The sequence below is a fragment of the Manis pentadactyla genome, chromosome 4, assembly GCF_030020395.1.
Source record: "Manis pentadactyla isolate mManPen7 chromosome 4, mManPen7.hap1, whole genome shotgun sequence".
Lineage (NCBI taxonomy): Eukaryota > Metazoa > Chordata > Mammalia > Pholidota > Manidae > Manis > Manis pentadactyla.
The window spans coordinates 86791383-86805424 of record NC_080022.1 but is presented as its reverse complement, the minus strand read 5'-3'; the positions used below and the strand labels follow the sequence as shown (position 1 = coordinate 86805424).

Below are 14042 nucleotides of genomic sequence, written 5' to 3'. Positions count from 1 at the left end.
ACCAAACACCCTTAGTCACTCTTGGACTAGTTATATCTTCAAAAATGCAACGGGAGCTCCCTTGGACCATTTCTGCCTCTCAGTCTTCCCTAGATTAAAATCCCCATTTTCTTCAACCTTTTCTTAAATTACATGGCTTCTGGCCACCTTGCTGTCCAGTCATTCTCTTCTCAGATTTGTCTGTACCCCTCAGAAAGTGTGCCCCAGAACTGAATGCAGGCCAGTGGTGACCCGCTATGACCAGTTCTGAGATCAGAAAAAAGCAGTGATGGAAGATTCAGATGGGAACAAAAGCAATGAAAACAAAGTTTTTTGTATCATTTTGCTGTAAGAAAAAAGAAAAATATCTCTTGTTGGACCAGCAAGGAAAAATTTGCTCAGGATAGTCAAAGTCCTGACAGCTGTGATATTTACATATCCTATTATTTGAAAATTACCATCATTTCTCATTACAACATACTCTTTTAGTTGCTTGTTCAGTGATGATGATATCTAAGTAAAAGAAAATAAAGAATACATACTTTGAATTCTTTCTAAATATTTATTTTTAGTTTAACTATGAAATGAGGAGCAGTAGAAACCTGCACTGAGTAATTTGAAATCCAAAGTAATTCGAATTGTCTAAATATTTTGATAATTCCTTGACTGATGCCAAAGAAAAATTTAAAGGAGCTTTTAGTAAAGTATATATACAAAAAAGTTATTACAGTGCAACCAGAATACCAAAAATATGTAGACAACGTGGCTCATGAAATAGCTGCCCACAGAAGCTAAGGTCTTGGCCTAACACTAATCACCAATACCTGGTTAAGAATTCCAGACCAGAATCAAAAATTCCAAACCAGAGAAGTGGCCCAGGAGGTCAGCTAGCTCCAGTTTTCAAACAGATTACATGGAGCCCAAGATAGCAGAGCCCCATCTGGGGGTGGGAGTGGAGTGGTAAGCAGACAGGGATTCTACAAACTCTTTCATTTTTAAAAGATGAGGTGACAAAATAGAGGAATAAAAACAGAAGAAACTGATGTCCACAGTGGGCAATTGATGTCCAAACTCACGTGGTTGGTTGGTGGTAGAAACAAGACCAGTATTCATTATTTGCTCTAATACCCATAATCTCTTCTCAGGTTTCTCCTAAATTGGCTTCTCTTACATTGTTTAGCTCACAGGTTCTTAGACTTTTGAGATAATAAAACACCAAGCATAATAATGTATATGCATAATATCTTAACCATTTTCTTCAAAATTTTAGAGAAAATATTTAAATAATTTAAACTCAGAATGAAAAAACAACAAATGGTGCATTATCTGCCATTGCTATTGTTGTCATGCGGCTTCTATAAATATTTGAATTATTTTTCCACTCTGTAATTAAGATCACTCCAGCATTCTACAGAGTGTAGTATAAGAAATACTGGTTTAGTGAACATTAAATAAAACAATTGAGCAATCATGTAACCTTTAACTAATACAGCCAATAAAAGAATGAGGCAGTTTTACAAGATAAAAGAAAGTTCCATGGTTTGTCGATATACTTAACAGTGTTCAATTATAGGCCAGTTTTTCAAATAGACCACAACCCAGTGTAGTTTTTAACTTTACAGAATTTATCCTTTCACATTAATTTGCCATTCCTACTCTTTTTGGGGAAGAAGTAAAGTGGACATTTTTTTCTCCAAAAACAAATACAAATAATATACCTCTCATCACTCTTCACCCCTATTACCACTACCTCAACTACCACCACCCTCATCTCCATCACCCCGCTGAGAAATATCAGTGAGCTACATGTTTTAATCTCAACGTTACAACATTTACCCCCACATGCACTTTTAATACATGTCCCTACTATACTTTGTACAGTTTTCCATCAGGAAAATAATAGTTAATTGTTAAGTTTTATTGAAACAAAGCATAGCAATTTTTGTCTCAGCTCTTAGGTGCTATTATTATTCCCATTTTACAAATAAGGAAGCCATCATGAAACAGATGCTCAAAAAATATTTAGAGAATGAGTGGTTACAGTGTTGGGAGATGAACTTAGGTGAATCACTTGGATATGTAAATCAGTTTCACTTGGATATGTAAATCAGGAACTCCAGGGGAAAATAACATTTTCAATAAACTAATAAGAGACCCTTGGTTTCCATTTTTCCCACAGAATAGTATACAATTATTGAACAGATTCGTGATGGTTATTCTCGTTTTATTAACACCTATAATTATATTGATTCCCATGGGAAACAACACACATATGTACCAAGCCTTTCCACATGAGTCTGTGTTATTCTTCAGATTATATCTAAAGTACAATTTGGATTTATTAACGTAGGACAATAGTGATATATATAATCTAACATGCACACAAGAGTATTTCTGCTTATCCTAAAATATGCCTGTTTTAGGTAAAATATTTCTTTTTATAACCATGTTTTATTTCCCATAACATCAAATATACATTTTTATATTTGTGCATTAATTCAGCCAATATTTACTATCCAGTATTTGCCTAGTGCTATGCTAAGTGCTACGATTACAATTAAGAATAAGACCAACTTCTTGTTCTTCAGGAATTTGCATTCTAGAAAAGAATATAGATTAGTGAGACACATGATAGGTTGAAGGAAGTTCAGACCACTAGGAAGCTTCTGTGGAGAGCCTTAGTGCTAAGGAGTAAGGAAAGAGTTCCCTGCAGAATCCTAGACTTGTCAGTTGAGTGGGAGTTAGCCAGGTAGAGGAAGCCGGAGTGCTGAGGGAGCACGGTGGCAGGGAAGGTGAGAAGGAAGAAGACACAATGAGAGAGTCCCGCGCTGAAGGAATATTATGTACAGCGGATGGGGAGCAATAGAAAGAAAGGCTAATTCAGAGATCTGAAGTAGTTCTTTTTGATTCCAGCATAGAGTATGAAGTGGGAGGAAGGGAAAAGGATTTTGGTAAGAAAGATTAAAAATCTGGACCTTATCCAGAGAGCAATGGGGCACCAAAATGAAATATATTAAATAGACAAAGCCTATCATGTTTTTAAATTTAAATTAAATTAAATTTATTTTAATAATCCCCCCATCAGGGGATATAAAAATTGCCAGAAATTGTAACATATTTAAACTAATTATAAATAGATTGGTGCATAGTCCATTAATCCTCAAAGAATCAAACTTACAATAACAATAGTATAAACTAAACCCCACTTAGTAGAATCTTCCATTGCTTCCTTTTCCTCTCACTATTAAAAAGACAAAGTAGAACTTGTCCATTTTTTTTTTTCAGAACATAATTAAGTGCATGAAAGGAAGAGTTGTCTGAGATTCCTGAAATAATTTGCATATGTTGGGGAAAGATGATATATATTTCTTCTAAAATGTGTGTATTTTCAGTAAAAGGGCCCTAAGCATATGTAAAAAAATAGAATATACAAAAATTATACCTCATTAAAACATTTTGAGTAACAAAATTAATTTAAGATGTGTAAGAGGTTGATTTCTAAAAGACTTTTTAAAAAACTTTTAGAAATAATAAATTAACACAAATGGTTTGAATCCTTGACTTCTTAGTGGCAAGTTGATGTCCCTAATGATTAAAAAAAAAAGGCAGAGGCTATACTGCATGACATGCATACACCACCCAGAGAGACAGCTGGCCCTGGTCTTGCCTCTCTCTCATTAAGAGAGAAAACACTCGCCAGTGTGCAGACGAAATTCTTCTCTAACTCGCGCTGTGTGTACAGAACCTTGGTGCTCTTGGGTGTTCCCTAGTCACGTGTTCCTGATGGACTTTACCTCATCACTGCTCTTTACAGCAACCCTCTGAAAGTGATTTTCATCTTTGGAGCACCAGTAACCTAAGTACTATTAGCCTACTGGAATGAGAAAAAAAATGACTAGACCATTGATTTACCATACCACATTGACTCAACCTTTTCCTAACACTTTCCTGGCCAGAACTTTTGATTTGCACCCCTCAACCTCTTCCTCCTCCAGACTTCTCCAGCTCAATACACATGGCCACCATTCACCTAAATGTACAAGCCACCACCAAGTTGAGGACCATTTTCACTTACGCCCCGCATCTCAACATTCCACATAAGTTGTTTGCTCTGCCTTCATAATGTATCCCAAAGCCTTCTAATTTTGTCTTCATTGCAAACATCATCCCTCCCCTGGACCTCTGTAGTAGGCAAACATTGCCTAACTTTCATTTGTGTTTTGATATGTAGGTAGGACTCAAGGACTATGGTCCAAGGAATTCCCCTATTGTTGTATCCTCTGAGGACATGGGGTGTGGGGAGAAAGGGGAGGATGGTGAGGTTGTTTTGTTAGTTTATCCCTTCACAAGAAGGTGTCCAGGGAAGAGATACCTAGGCGCCCACTGCCTACAAGCTGGTGTGGGATGGGGTCATTGCTGTGTCTACCTCATCCTCCTGCCTTGCTTCACACTGCCTCAGCTCTGGACGGTGGGATGAGCCCAACTGGGATGTTTGGTCAGAGCACTGGTTCCCGTGCTTGTCAGAACACATCTTCCTCTAGTTGGGAAGGAAGATGGAGTTGAGGCTGGAGACAAGATAAGAGCCAGACTGTGAACAGCCTTGTAGGCCACTCAAAAGAATGTGACCCTTTATCAAGCAATGGGAGTCACAGCAGGGGAAGTGACATAACCAGATGGATAGTTTCTAATGCAGTGCATAGAAAATGGTGAAAAGATAATAAATAAAAATGACAATAATGGGGAAGGACATGGATATTAGTGCCTAAGGATTGATATTATAAGGCTTGATATTATAATATAATATAACATAATATTGATATTATAATAACAAACCTATGGTTATTAGCTGGAGTTCAAAATAACACCTTTTCTATGAGTGTTTGTGGGTAATGTAAGAATTCCAGAGTCGAATAGAAACTGTTATGGGCTCTGAGCTCCATGTAAAAATTTCAGAAAAAGCCCTTACTAAGCACAGACCATCAGCAGTTAGTGGATTTATAAAGGAATTAGTTGATGAGAAGGCAAGTGAAAGCCTATAGTTTAGCTTTTGGGGCACTGATATTTTCTTTGAGTGAAAAGTTGTTTATATAATGAGGTAGAGATTACATAGAGTAGAGGTGAATTATATATTATTTCATAACTCTGAGATACATATAGTGATGAAAATGGATCACAGGATATTTTTGGATAATAATGTTGGTTCTGAAATGACCATATGGAAAAACTGAAATATAGAAAGCAAATTTTGAACAGGATAGAGGACTATTCAATAAATGACATTAGGATAATTGGTTAGAAATATGGGGGTGGGGGAATAATTTAAGTTTCATCCAAACTAGAATGAATCCCACGTGCATAAAAGAGTTAGACATTTTTTAAATGAATTAATAGAAAATAAGATTAATTATCCAGTCACTCCAGGCAGAAGAAGTACAAACCTAACAGAAGAAACTGCAAAGAAAAAGATCAACAGGTTTGACTATGTAAAAGCTTAACCAAAATGAAAAGGTCAGCATCAAAGCAAAAAGATATTTTCAGGAAATATGATAATGAGTTATGTTTTATGTAAAGAAGTATGCAAATTTATAAGAAATCACAGCAATCACAATAAAGTAAAAAACGTAAACAGCAATTTACAAAGAGTAAATTCAGCCAGTAAACACATGTAGTCAAAGACATGAACACTGAAACAATAGGCTGCCTCTGTTTTTAATATAACAAATTATAAAAGAGAAGAAAGGTTAAATGTGCATTACAACTCAACTACTAAATTGGCTATTATGCAAAAGTCAAAGTAATGATCAGGAAGGTTATGTATGTATATTTACACAGAAGATAATTAGTAATAATGGCTATTACTTTTTAATACCTATGACATTCCAAACTGTATGGCAAGCCTTTACATATACATTTTCATTTAACCAATATTTAGTCATACATAATCATTATCAGATGGTGATACTGAGGCTCAGAAATGTTCAGATGTGCCCAAAACTGAATAGTTAATGCATCTGGGACTAGAACCCAGGTATAGGTGTAACTGTCCCCCCAAAGCACATGACCTAGACCATCATGCCATCCCTTCTATATTATATTAAGTTCTATATTTTGAAAGCATTATTAAAAATTGTATATATGTTAAAATACTACTGTCTAAGAAGCCAAACAAACATTTAGAAAGATGACTGAAAGAGAATATACCAAAATAATAGTGTTAGAACGGATGGGTTACGGGTGATTTGTATATTATATACTGTTTTATTATTTTTTGTTTGGTTTCTTAAAAAATATTTTTAAAAGGACAATACCTTGGTTTGACCCAGCTTATCTCTGGTCCTACTCTAAAACTTGACAAAAGTAATACACTAAAAAAACCTATATGCCCATTTGGTTTATGAACTTACTTGTAGTAAATATAATTGTAAAAATAAAATCATGCATTGCACTTGTAGGGTAATTCATCTTAACCAAGTCATAGAAATAGTTATTTTGTTACGGCAGTGGGCTGTAGGGCATATTTTTTCTGTATTTCCTTTTGTGTTGTTCATAAGGTTATTTTAAAAATAAATAAAATGAATTTAAACTAATTATAAGGACTTTTTAAATATGTAGCCCAGAATAAAGGTTCATATCCTGCAATGTTCTGTTTTTGTCTAAGATTTCAGCAATAGCATATTGCACTAAATGCTATGAGTTGCAGGTGCAAATGAGAACTACCTTGTGTTACCAAGCAGTACCTATCCTTCAAAAACCTCAAACCTGGTTTTGTTACTCGTTCAAGCTCATCACTGTTTCTTCTTTTAGTCAAGTTGAATTCTTCTGTCTCCCTTCATAGACTTCTCTTTTCTCTCACAAACAGACTTTTGGAGGGCCTTCCATACGAGTTCATCAGATATACCCAAGCATATATGAATCCCCAGGGTGACTATGGTTTATGCAAACACTGGAAGCCCCTGCTACTCAGTAATTCAGGAAAGAAATGATGAGGGTAGATGTGAGAGGATATAATGAGAAAGCCAAATTCAAGACATCTTTAGGAACTGCAGTTGACAGGATATGCCAAATAGGTGAATATGAAAGTTGAGCAAGAGAGAGGGAGACTAGGACAACTCCCAGAATTTCAACTCCTTCACTAGCGGGATGGTGATGCCATTTTCTGAAACAGTGCTATAGGATGTTCATGGGGAATGAAATGAGCTCAGTTTGTATTTTCTAGAACTTGAAGTATTTGCTGGACAATGAGAAGGAAATGGTAGTAAGTACTTAAATATGTAGATCTGAAGTTCAGGAGAGGTGGATGGGCTTGACTAACAGGTGTGAGAATCTTCAAAAAATAGGCATGGTCTAAATTGCTGGATAAGGATAGTGAGGTGATAAAGAGCATGGCCTCTGGAGAGAGACTCTCCGAGTCCAAGTCCTGGCCCCTCCCCTTAGTAACGGTGCAACCTTGGACGTATTACTTACCTCACCGTGCCTTAGTTTCCTAACCCATAAAACAAAAATAGGAAGAGTACCTACAGCATAATGTCATGAAGAAGAAACCAGCACGTTTGTAAATTGCTTAGAATAATGCACAGCACATAGTAAACTCAGAACACATATCTTTCAAATAAAATTTATCTCCAAGGAAGAGGGTATGGAACAAGCATTGAAGAAAATCAGAATTAGCCATGGGGAATATCAACATTTTAAGGCATGGGTAGAAAGAAGTACTCTTGAAAGAGAATGAAAAATAGCTCCAGATAGATTTTCTTTTCTCAAAAGACACCAAAACTGAGATATTGAAATATAAAGGTGATAAGAGAATTGGAACTTTACTCCTGGTGACAGATTCTCTACGACCTTAATGAAAGGACTCTCAGATGATTTTAGAAGTATACTGTTTTTAGGTTCTATAGGAGTAGAGGGAAGGAAAGTATGTCTTAAAAGCAGTATTACTACTCTCTAATTAATAAGTTCCTAGACTTTGTAGGACTAAAAACCACAGATATAAAATGAATACACCAGGCACAAAATCAAACTTTTGCTCTCACCCTCATATCTGGCAATGTTCATAGTGTGCTGATGCCTTCAAAATGCAGGTAACATACCTTTTTTAAAGAATTCAGTTTTTTGTGGTCCTCTACTGTTTCTACTCACCACACGTATAGGTGTGATTTCCAAAAATGTGGGTGTTTTCCACACCAAGCAATTCTCCAATTCTCTATAGGCACCAGCTGGGTGTCCTACAATTCAATTCCATTCTCATATTAAGTACCTGGAGTTAGCGCAGACCCCACAGGTTAAGGGCTCAGTCCCACAAGACTGCCCCACTTCAGGTGCCAGCCACTAGCTGCCACCTCTACTGACCAACCAGCTATAAAAAGGGGCACCCCCCAACTCCCTCCTCAGGTTCACTACTTTGCTAGAATAGCTCACAGGACTAAGGAAAATATTTTACCTCTTATTACAAATTTATTATAAAGGATACAAATCAAGATCAGCTAAATGGAAGAAATGCATAAGGAAAGGCATGGAGGAGACTTAGAGCTTCCAGGCCTTCTCTGGGTGTACCACCCTCCCAGTACCTTGATCTGTTCACCAAGTAGGAAGCTCTCTGAATCCACTGTTTAATTCCTGGCCGTCAGTGACTGACCTCAGTCTCAAGCCTCTCTCCTGTCCCCAGAGGTCTAGGGGTAGGGCAGCAACTTCCAACTGTTTAATCATAGTATGGTTCTTCTGGTAACCAGCCCCCTATCTTGAAACTACCTAGGGGCCCAACGGGGTCACCTCATTAGCATAAACTCTGCTACACTGAACTTGTGAATAACAAAAGATGCTTCTCTTACCTGGTAACTCAGGAAATTCCAAAGTTTTAGAATTTCTGTGTCAGGAATGGATACTAAGACCAAATATATATTTTCTATTATCACAGGTAGAAAAAGAAAGCCTAAGGATTATCTGGGAAAGGAGACTTCCTCAATCTTTCCATTTCATAAGTGCCCAAAACTACTTGTTAAGAAGGGATTTTTAATTGGAAATATGTGAACTATAAGCTAAATGTCAGTATTTTTTGCATTAATATGAGGCCATTTAAGCTTTGCTAAGTCTTAGATTATGTCCAACTATGCAATGTTCTAATTTAGGATTCCCCAAAGGAAGATGCTAAAGCAAGGATTCATGGGCAAGCAATTTATTTGGGAGATGCAAGGAACACCAAGTGGGGAGTGGAGAAGTGGAGCAGGAAAGACAACCAATAGAGGGGGTGTCTTCAAGCCCAGCTGCAAGGGTAGGCAACTGGAGCTTATTCCTCCTGGATGCTCCGGGTAATGGTGTAAAACTATCTGTCTCAGAGCACCCCCAAATCACCCAGAGAGCAAGGGAGCTCCGGTAATTATCTACCACCTCCCACCAGACATTGGCTGAGGGCTGCTCCTGGGATGTTAATGCTCTCACACTTCCCTTTGGTTCTTGCAAGATTCTGAGTAACTCCTTAGGCATAGAGTAGCAGATATTGGCAGGTGGAAGTCGTAGAAGCCAGCAGAGGTGACAGTACAGCATCAGAGATGACAGATAAAATCAGAAGTGACATGTCCCTTAGAGGTCATTTCACTGCTGCTTTTCATGGCAAAACTCTTCAAAATTTTCCTGTCCTCCCCATCTCCTATTCTTCCCCCATCATTCTCTCTTGAACACACTCCAATCAGTCTTCTGTAACCACCATTCCATCAAAATTGCTCTTGCGAAGGTCACCAGTGATCCACATAACTCTGAATTCAGTGGTCAATTCTCAGTCCTCATCTTACTTGACATGTTAGCAACACTGAACCCCACTGTTTGCGTCCTTCTCCTCAAATCACTTTCCTTACTGAGCTTCCACGACACCACATCTCCTGGTCCCCTTGGGTCTCAGTGCCTGTTGCTCTTTTCGACTCTGTTCCTCCTCATTTTCTCAACGTCTTAAAATTGGAGTGCCCCAGGGCACAGAGCTTCCCTTCTAATCTAAGTCACTCCTGTAATGATCTCATCTTGTCATATGGCTTTAACTCTGACCTACACACAAACATGCACGTTTCTCTCCAACCCTGACCTCTGCACTGACCTCCTGACTTACATATACAACTGCACACTAGACATTTTCACTGGAATGTTTAAAAGGCACCTCAAACTTAGGGTGCCCCAAACAAACTCCTGATCTTTCCCCTAAAACTTGCTCCTCATACAAGCTTCCTATTCTCAATGGCGATCCCATCTTTTCAGTAGCTCAAGCCAAAAACCTTGGATTTATCCTTGACACCTTCTTTATGTCACAAACCACATCTAATCCGTAGCAAGTCCTGTCACCTTTACCTTCAAAATATATTTGGAACTGGAGCAGTTCTCTGCTTCTATACCACACCCAAGCCACCATCTAGAAATAACTGCAGCAATCTGACTTCCCTCATTATGCCCTTGTTTAACAGTGGGTTAGTCTTTTCTTTTTTTAATTAAAGTATAGCTGATACACAGTATTATATTGGTTTGGGGTTAGTCTTAACAAAGCAGCAGAGGGGTCCCTTCAAAGTGCCCATATCACCTCAGATCATATCACTTCTTGGCTCTAAAGCCTCCAGTGCTATCCCAAATCATTCAGAGTAAAAGCTGAAACCCTTAAAATGACATGTACGGCTCTAAGTGACATAACCTCTCATCACCCTTCCAACTCTGTCTCCTGTCACTCTGCCCCTTATTCCTATTCAACCAGCCACATGGGTCCTTGTAGTTCCTTGAACATTCCAGATACACTCTCACACCAGGGCTCTTGCCCTTGCTGTTCCTTCTGCCAGGGACTCACTCTCACCTCCATTCGGTCTTTGCTCAGATGCCATCTTCTCAGTGACTCCTTACCGCACCACTCTTAAAATCTGAACTCCCCACCCCACCACCAGCACTTCCTATCTCCCTTCCCTGGTTCATTTTCCTCCACAGTACTTAACATTTTCTAACTTGCTGCATACTTTACTTACTTATTTTCTTCATTGTCTGACTCCTGCACTAGATTATAAATTCCACCTGGCAAGGTTTTATTCCAGTTTGGCTCACTGTTGTATCCTCAGAGCACAGTACAGAACCTGGCCCATGGTGGTACCCCAACAAATATTTTAATTAATTAACTAAATGATGTCATTAATTAAACTGATTGGTTTAATTAGCTAATTAGCTAACTAATCATGAATGGTGAGGACAGAAGCAAGACTGAAGTGGTTTGAGACATGTCTAGATGGTAAGGAACATGAGATTTATAGTGAAAGCAACACTTCTAAGAACTTGGTTCAGAAGAGAATATGAGAGGTAAGGCAGGGTCCTGAGAAGGCTGCAGGACAAAGGGAATGTTTCATTTTGTGTTAAGGCTGGTATCTTTAAGCAACTGACAGACTGAGGGAAAGGGGCCAAGGGAGTTGGAGAGGCCAAGGGCAGAAGGAAATTCTAAATGACCTGAAGAAATGATGAGACCAAGATTAAGAATGAGAAATATTAGGCTTGGTAATGAAGATCATGCCCATCTTCTGGGACAATCTGCAAACTTTATTATAAAGGGTCAGATGGTAAATACTTCAGGTTTTTCAGGTCATAAAGTCTCTGTTTTAACTACTCAGCTCAGTCTTTGGATTGCAAAAGGAGCCATAGAGAATACATAAACAAACGGAAATAATTGTCTTCCAATAAAATTTTATTTACAAAAATATGTCAGGCCCATAGACCATAGTTTGCCAACCCCAACTCTAAAAGGAGGTAAGAATGAGAGCATATGTACTTAAGTTTATGAATTGGATGGGCAAGTGGTAGAAATGGTATATTTGTCTAATTACTTCTATTTTCCTCATGAATGAGAAGATGGGATCACCTAAGAGAGGAGGGGGAATAGGCAGGGGTTTTGTAGAGGGTGGTGAATTGTGGGGAAGTTGGGGTTCCTATGGCCAGGATCCTCACTGACCTTAAACCACCTGATGATGTAACTGGCCTGTTGCTGGACTTCTACTTCCACACGTTTAGGCAATAAGCTATTATTGCGCTATATAGAGAGCAAGGCCCAGTGCTCTGGGCGGAGGCAGAGAGATTAGTGCTCCCCCTACCACAAGGAGGACAAGCCGGGTAATAAACCCTTTCACCCCAAAGAAACTTTCTGCTCTAATTTCTTTGGTTACACTGAATCCGTAGGGAATTTGCTGGGGGCTAAAACCCATTGGCAAGACAAATCTACATTTCCTATTTTCCCTTAAAGGTTTATGGTCTGTGCAAGCATCCTCTTAAAAGCATAGAGAAATCTGAATAGAAATTATAACTCAACATATTACATCTCTGATTAAATGACTACTACACTAGTGGTAATTAACTCTCTTAATCAAGAGTCTTACTTAAGCTTCTTAGCGGGAAAAGGGCAGAATAGGAAATTCCACCTGAAATAAGCCTGAGATCTGTAACATCAGGAAAATGTTTTAAGTGTGTGCCCTTAAAAATGAAATTCATGAAATATTATATTATCTCTGTGGAACGTGACATCAGTTTTCCTAGAGCACGCTTCCACTCCTTCACTCCCATTCTATTGTTTTACTTCTTATTCTGTTGTCTCTCTGCTCAATAATCCTTGGGCTACACCTGAGCCCAACAGGGGTACTCAGTGCAGGAGAGTGGTTAATCACATGAACCTTGTGTTCAAGCCAGCCTGTGTTCAAATCCCAGTCTAGCTGCTTTCGTACCTGCCATGTGACCTAATCCAACCTGAATCACCTAATATAACCTTCACTTTTCTCTTCTGTAAAGTGGGAATAAAAAAATGAAAAGGCTGTTAGGCCGATAAAGTGAGATAGCACACTTAAGGCAGTCAGTCCTGTGCTTGGCATATTGCCATCAATAAATGGTAGCTGCTATTGTCACTGTATTATTGCTCAGTTTAAGATAATTAACCTCTATAAGTTTTAAAGGACAAGAAAAACACAACAAAACAAAAAATCACCAGGCAGCCATACCCCAGGAATTCAGAGAGGCGATTAATGCAATAGTGTCTGTGAGACCTATTGAATTAGATGGTGAGATAGGTATACACCAGTCTTGATAACAAGCAGGAAAAAAAGGTGCTTTCCCATAAAAAAGTATCCACCTGCCAACCACCCTCTACATAACACTATGTACTACAGGGATCATAAAAAAGACAATCAACTTCCTGGGCCTTTAACCCACTAGAAGTTGCCCTGGACCTGAGTATAAGAGCATTTTCATGGTCAGCCAAACATACAGGAATTCTAGGGAAGTTACTCTTGTTAAAAACGCCCAGGGCAGTCACAGATGCCCCTTCCCACACACCTCAAGGATCTCAAAACAAACCAGCGAAATCCGTGAGTACACACACACATATTTCTCAAAGCGAGTCATTGAGAGACTTACTGGGACCCAAGGTACACTTGCTTCATACCAACCTGCGATTTGTGGGGCCCATACTTCCTCTTCTTCATAAGGATATCCGCTTGCACTGTAAGGACCCCACATATTCTGAGTCACCTTCTCATTCTTCCAGGTGGTGCCAGCCGGGTACTCGGGTGAGAAGACAGAGCTCTGCCCTATCACAGGGGCGGACGGGGTGTTTGATTACCTTCTCTCAGTTAGACTGTGTGGCTGAGGAGCGAGGTCAGATTGCAGTCCCGGAGCGCTAAGGCGTCGGAATGCAGGGAAAGGGGTGGAGGACAGTGGACACTGCTTGGCCTTCAGAAAACACCTAACTGAAAGAAAGTGCAGTCTGATCCTAAAATTTTACCAAAAACTGCCCAGAAGCCCTTAGTAAAGCAGAAGTGTAAAATAATGAAAAGTGAAACCAAAGTATAAGATAATGAATGCTGACTGCATCAGAGCCTATTAGTGTGATTCTGCTGTTTAGAGCATCCATGCTAAAAACACATCACAGCTGAAGCAGATACGACTAACAGTTCTAGCTGAGTCTCTTTACCTGGTCAGATTAATATGCCAGCTGCCCACGCATGTGGGAGACCTGTTAATCACAAACTAGATGTTGATGTTTTAATGGAATGTTAAATTCTCTTTTCCCAATTTGA

At 38.8% G+C, this 14042-nt stretch overlaps 1 protein-coding gene across 1 annotated transcript in view; it reads right to left on the bottom strand.

Moving 5' to 3' along the window:
• CDC14A (cell division cycle 14A) overlaps positions 1–13497 on the bottom strand; it is a 181655-nt gene extending 168158 nt beyond the window's left edge. Inside the window, exon 1 of the mRNA XM_057500470.1 lies at positions 13413–13497. Coding sequence (XP_057356453.1) covers positions 13413–13482 — 70 coding nt within the window. The 5' untranslated portion in view covers positions 13483–13497. The remainder of the gene's footprint in view (positions 1–13412) is intronic.
• Between the last annotated feature and the right edge of the window lie 545 nt (positions 13498–14042).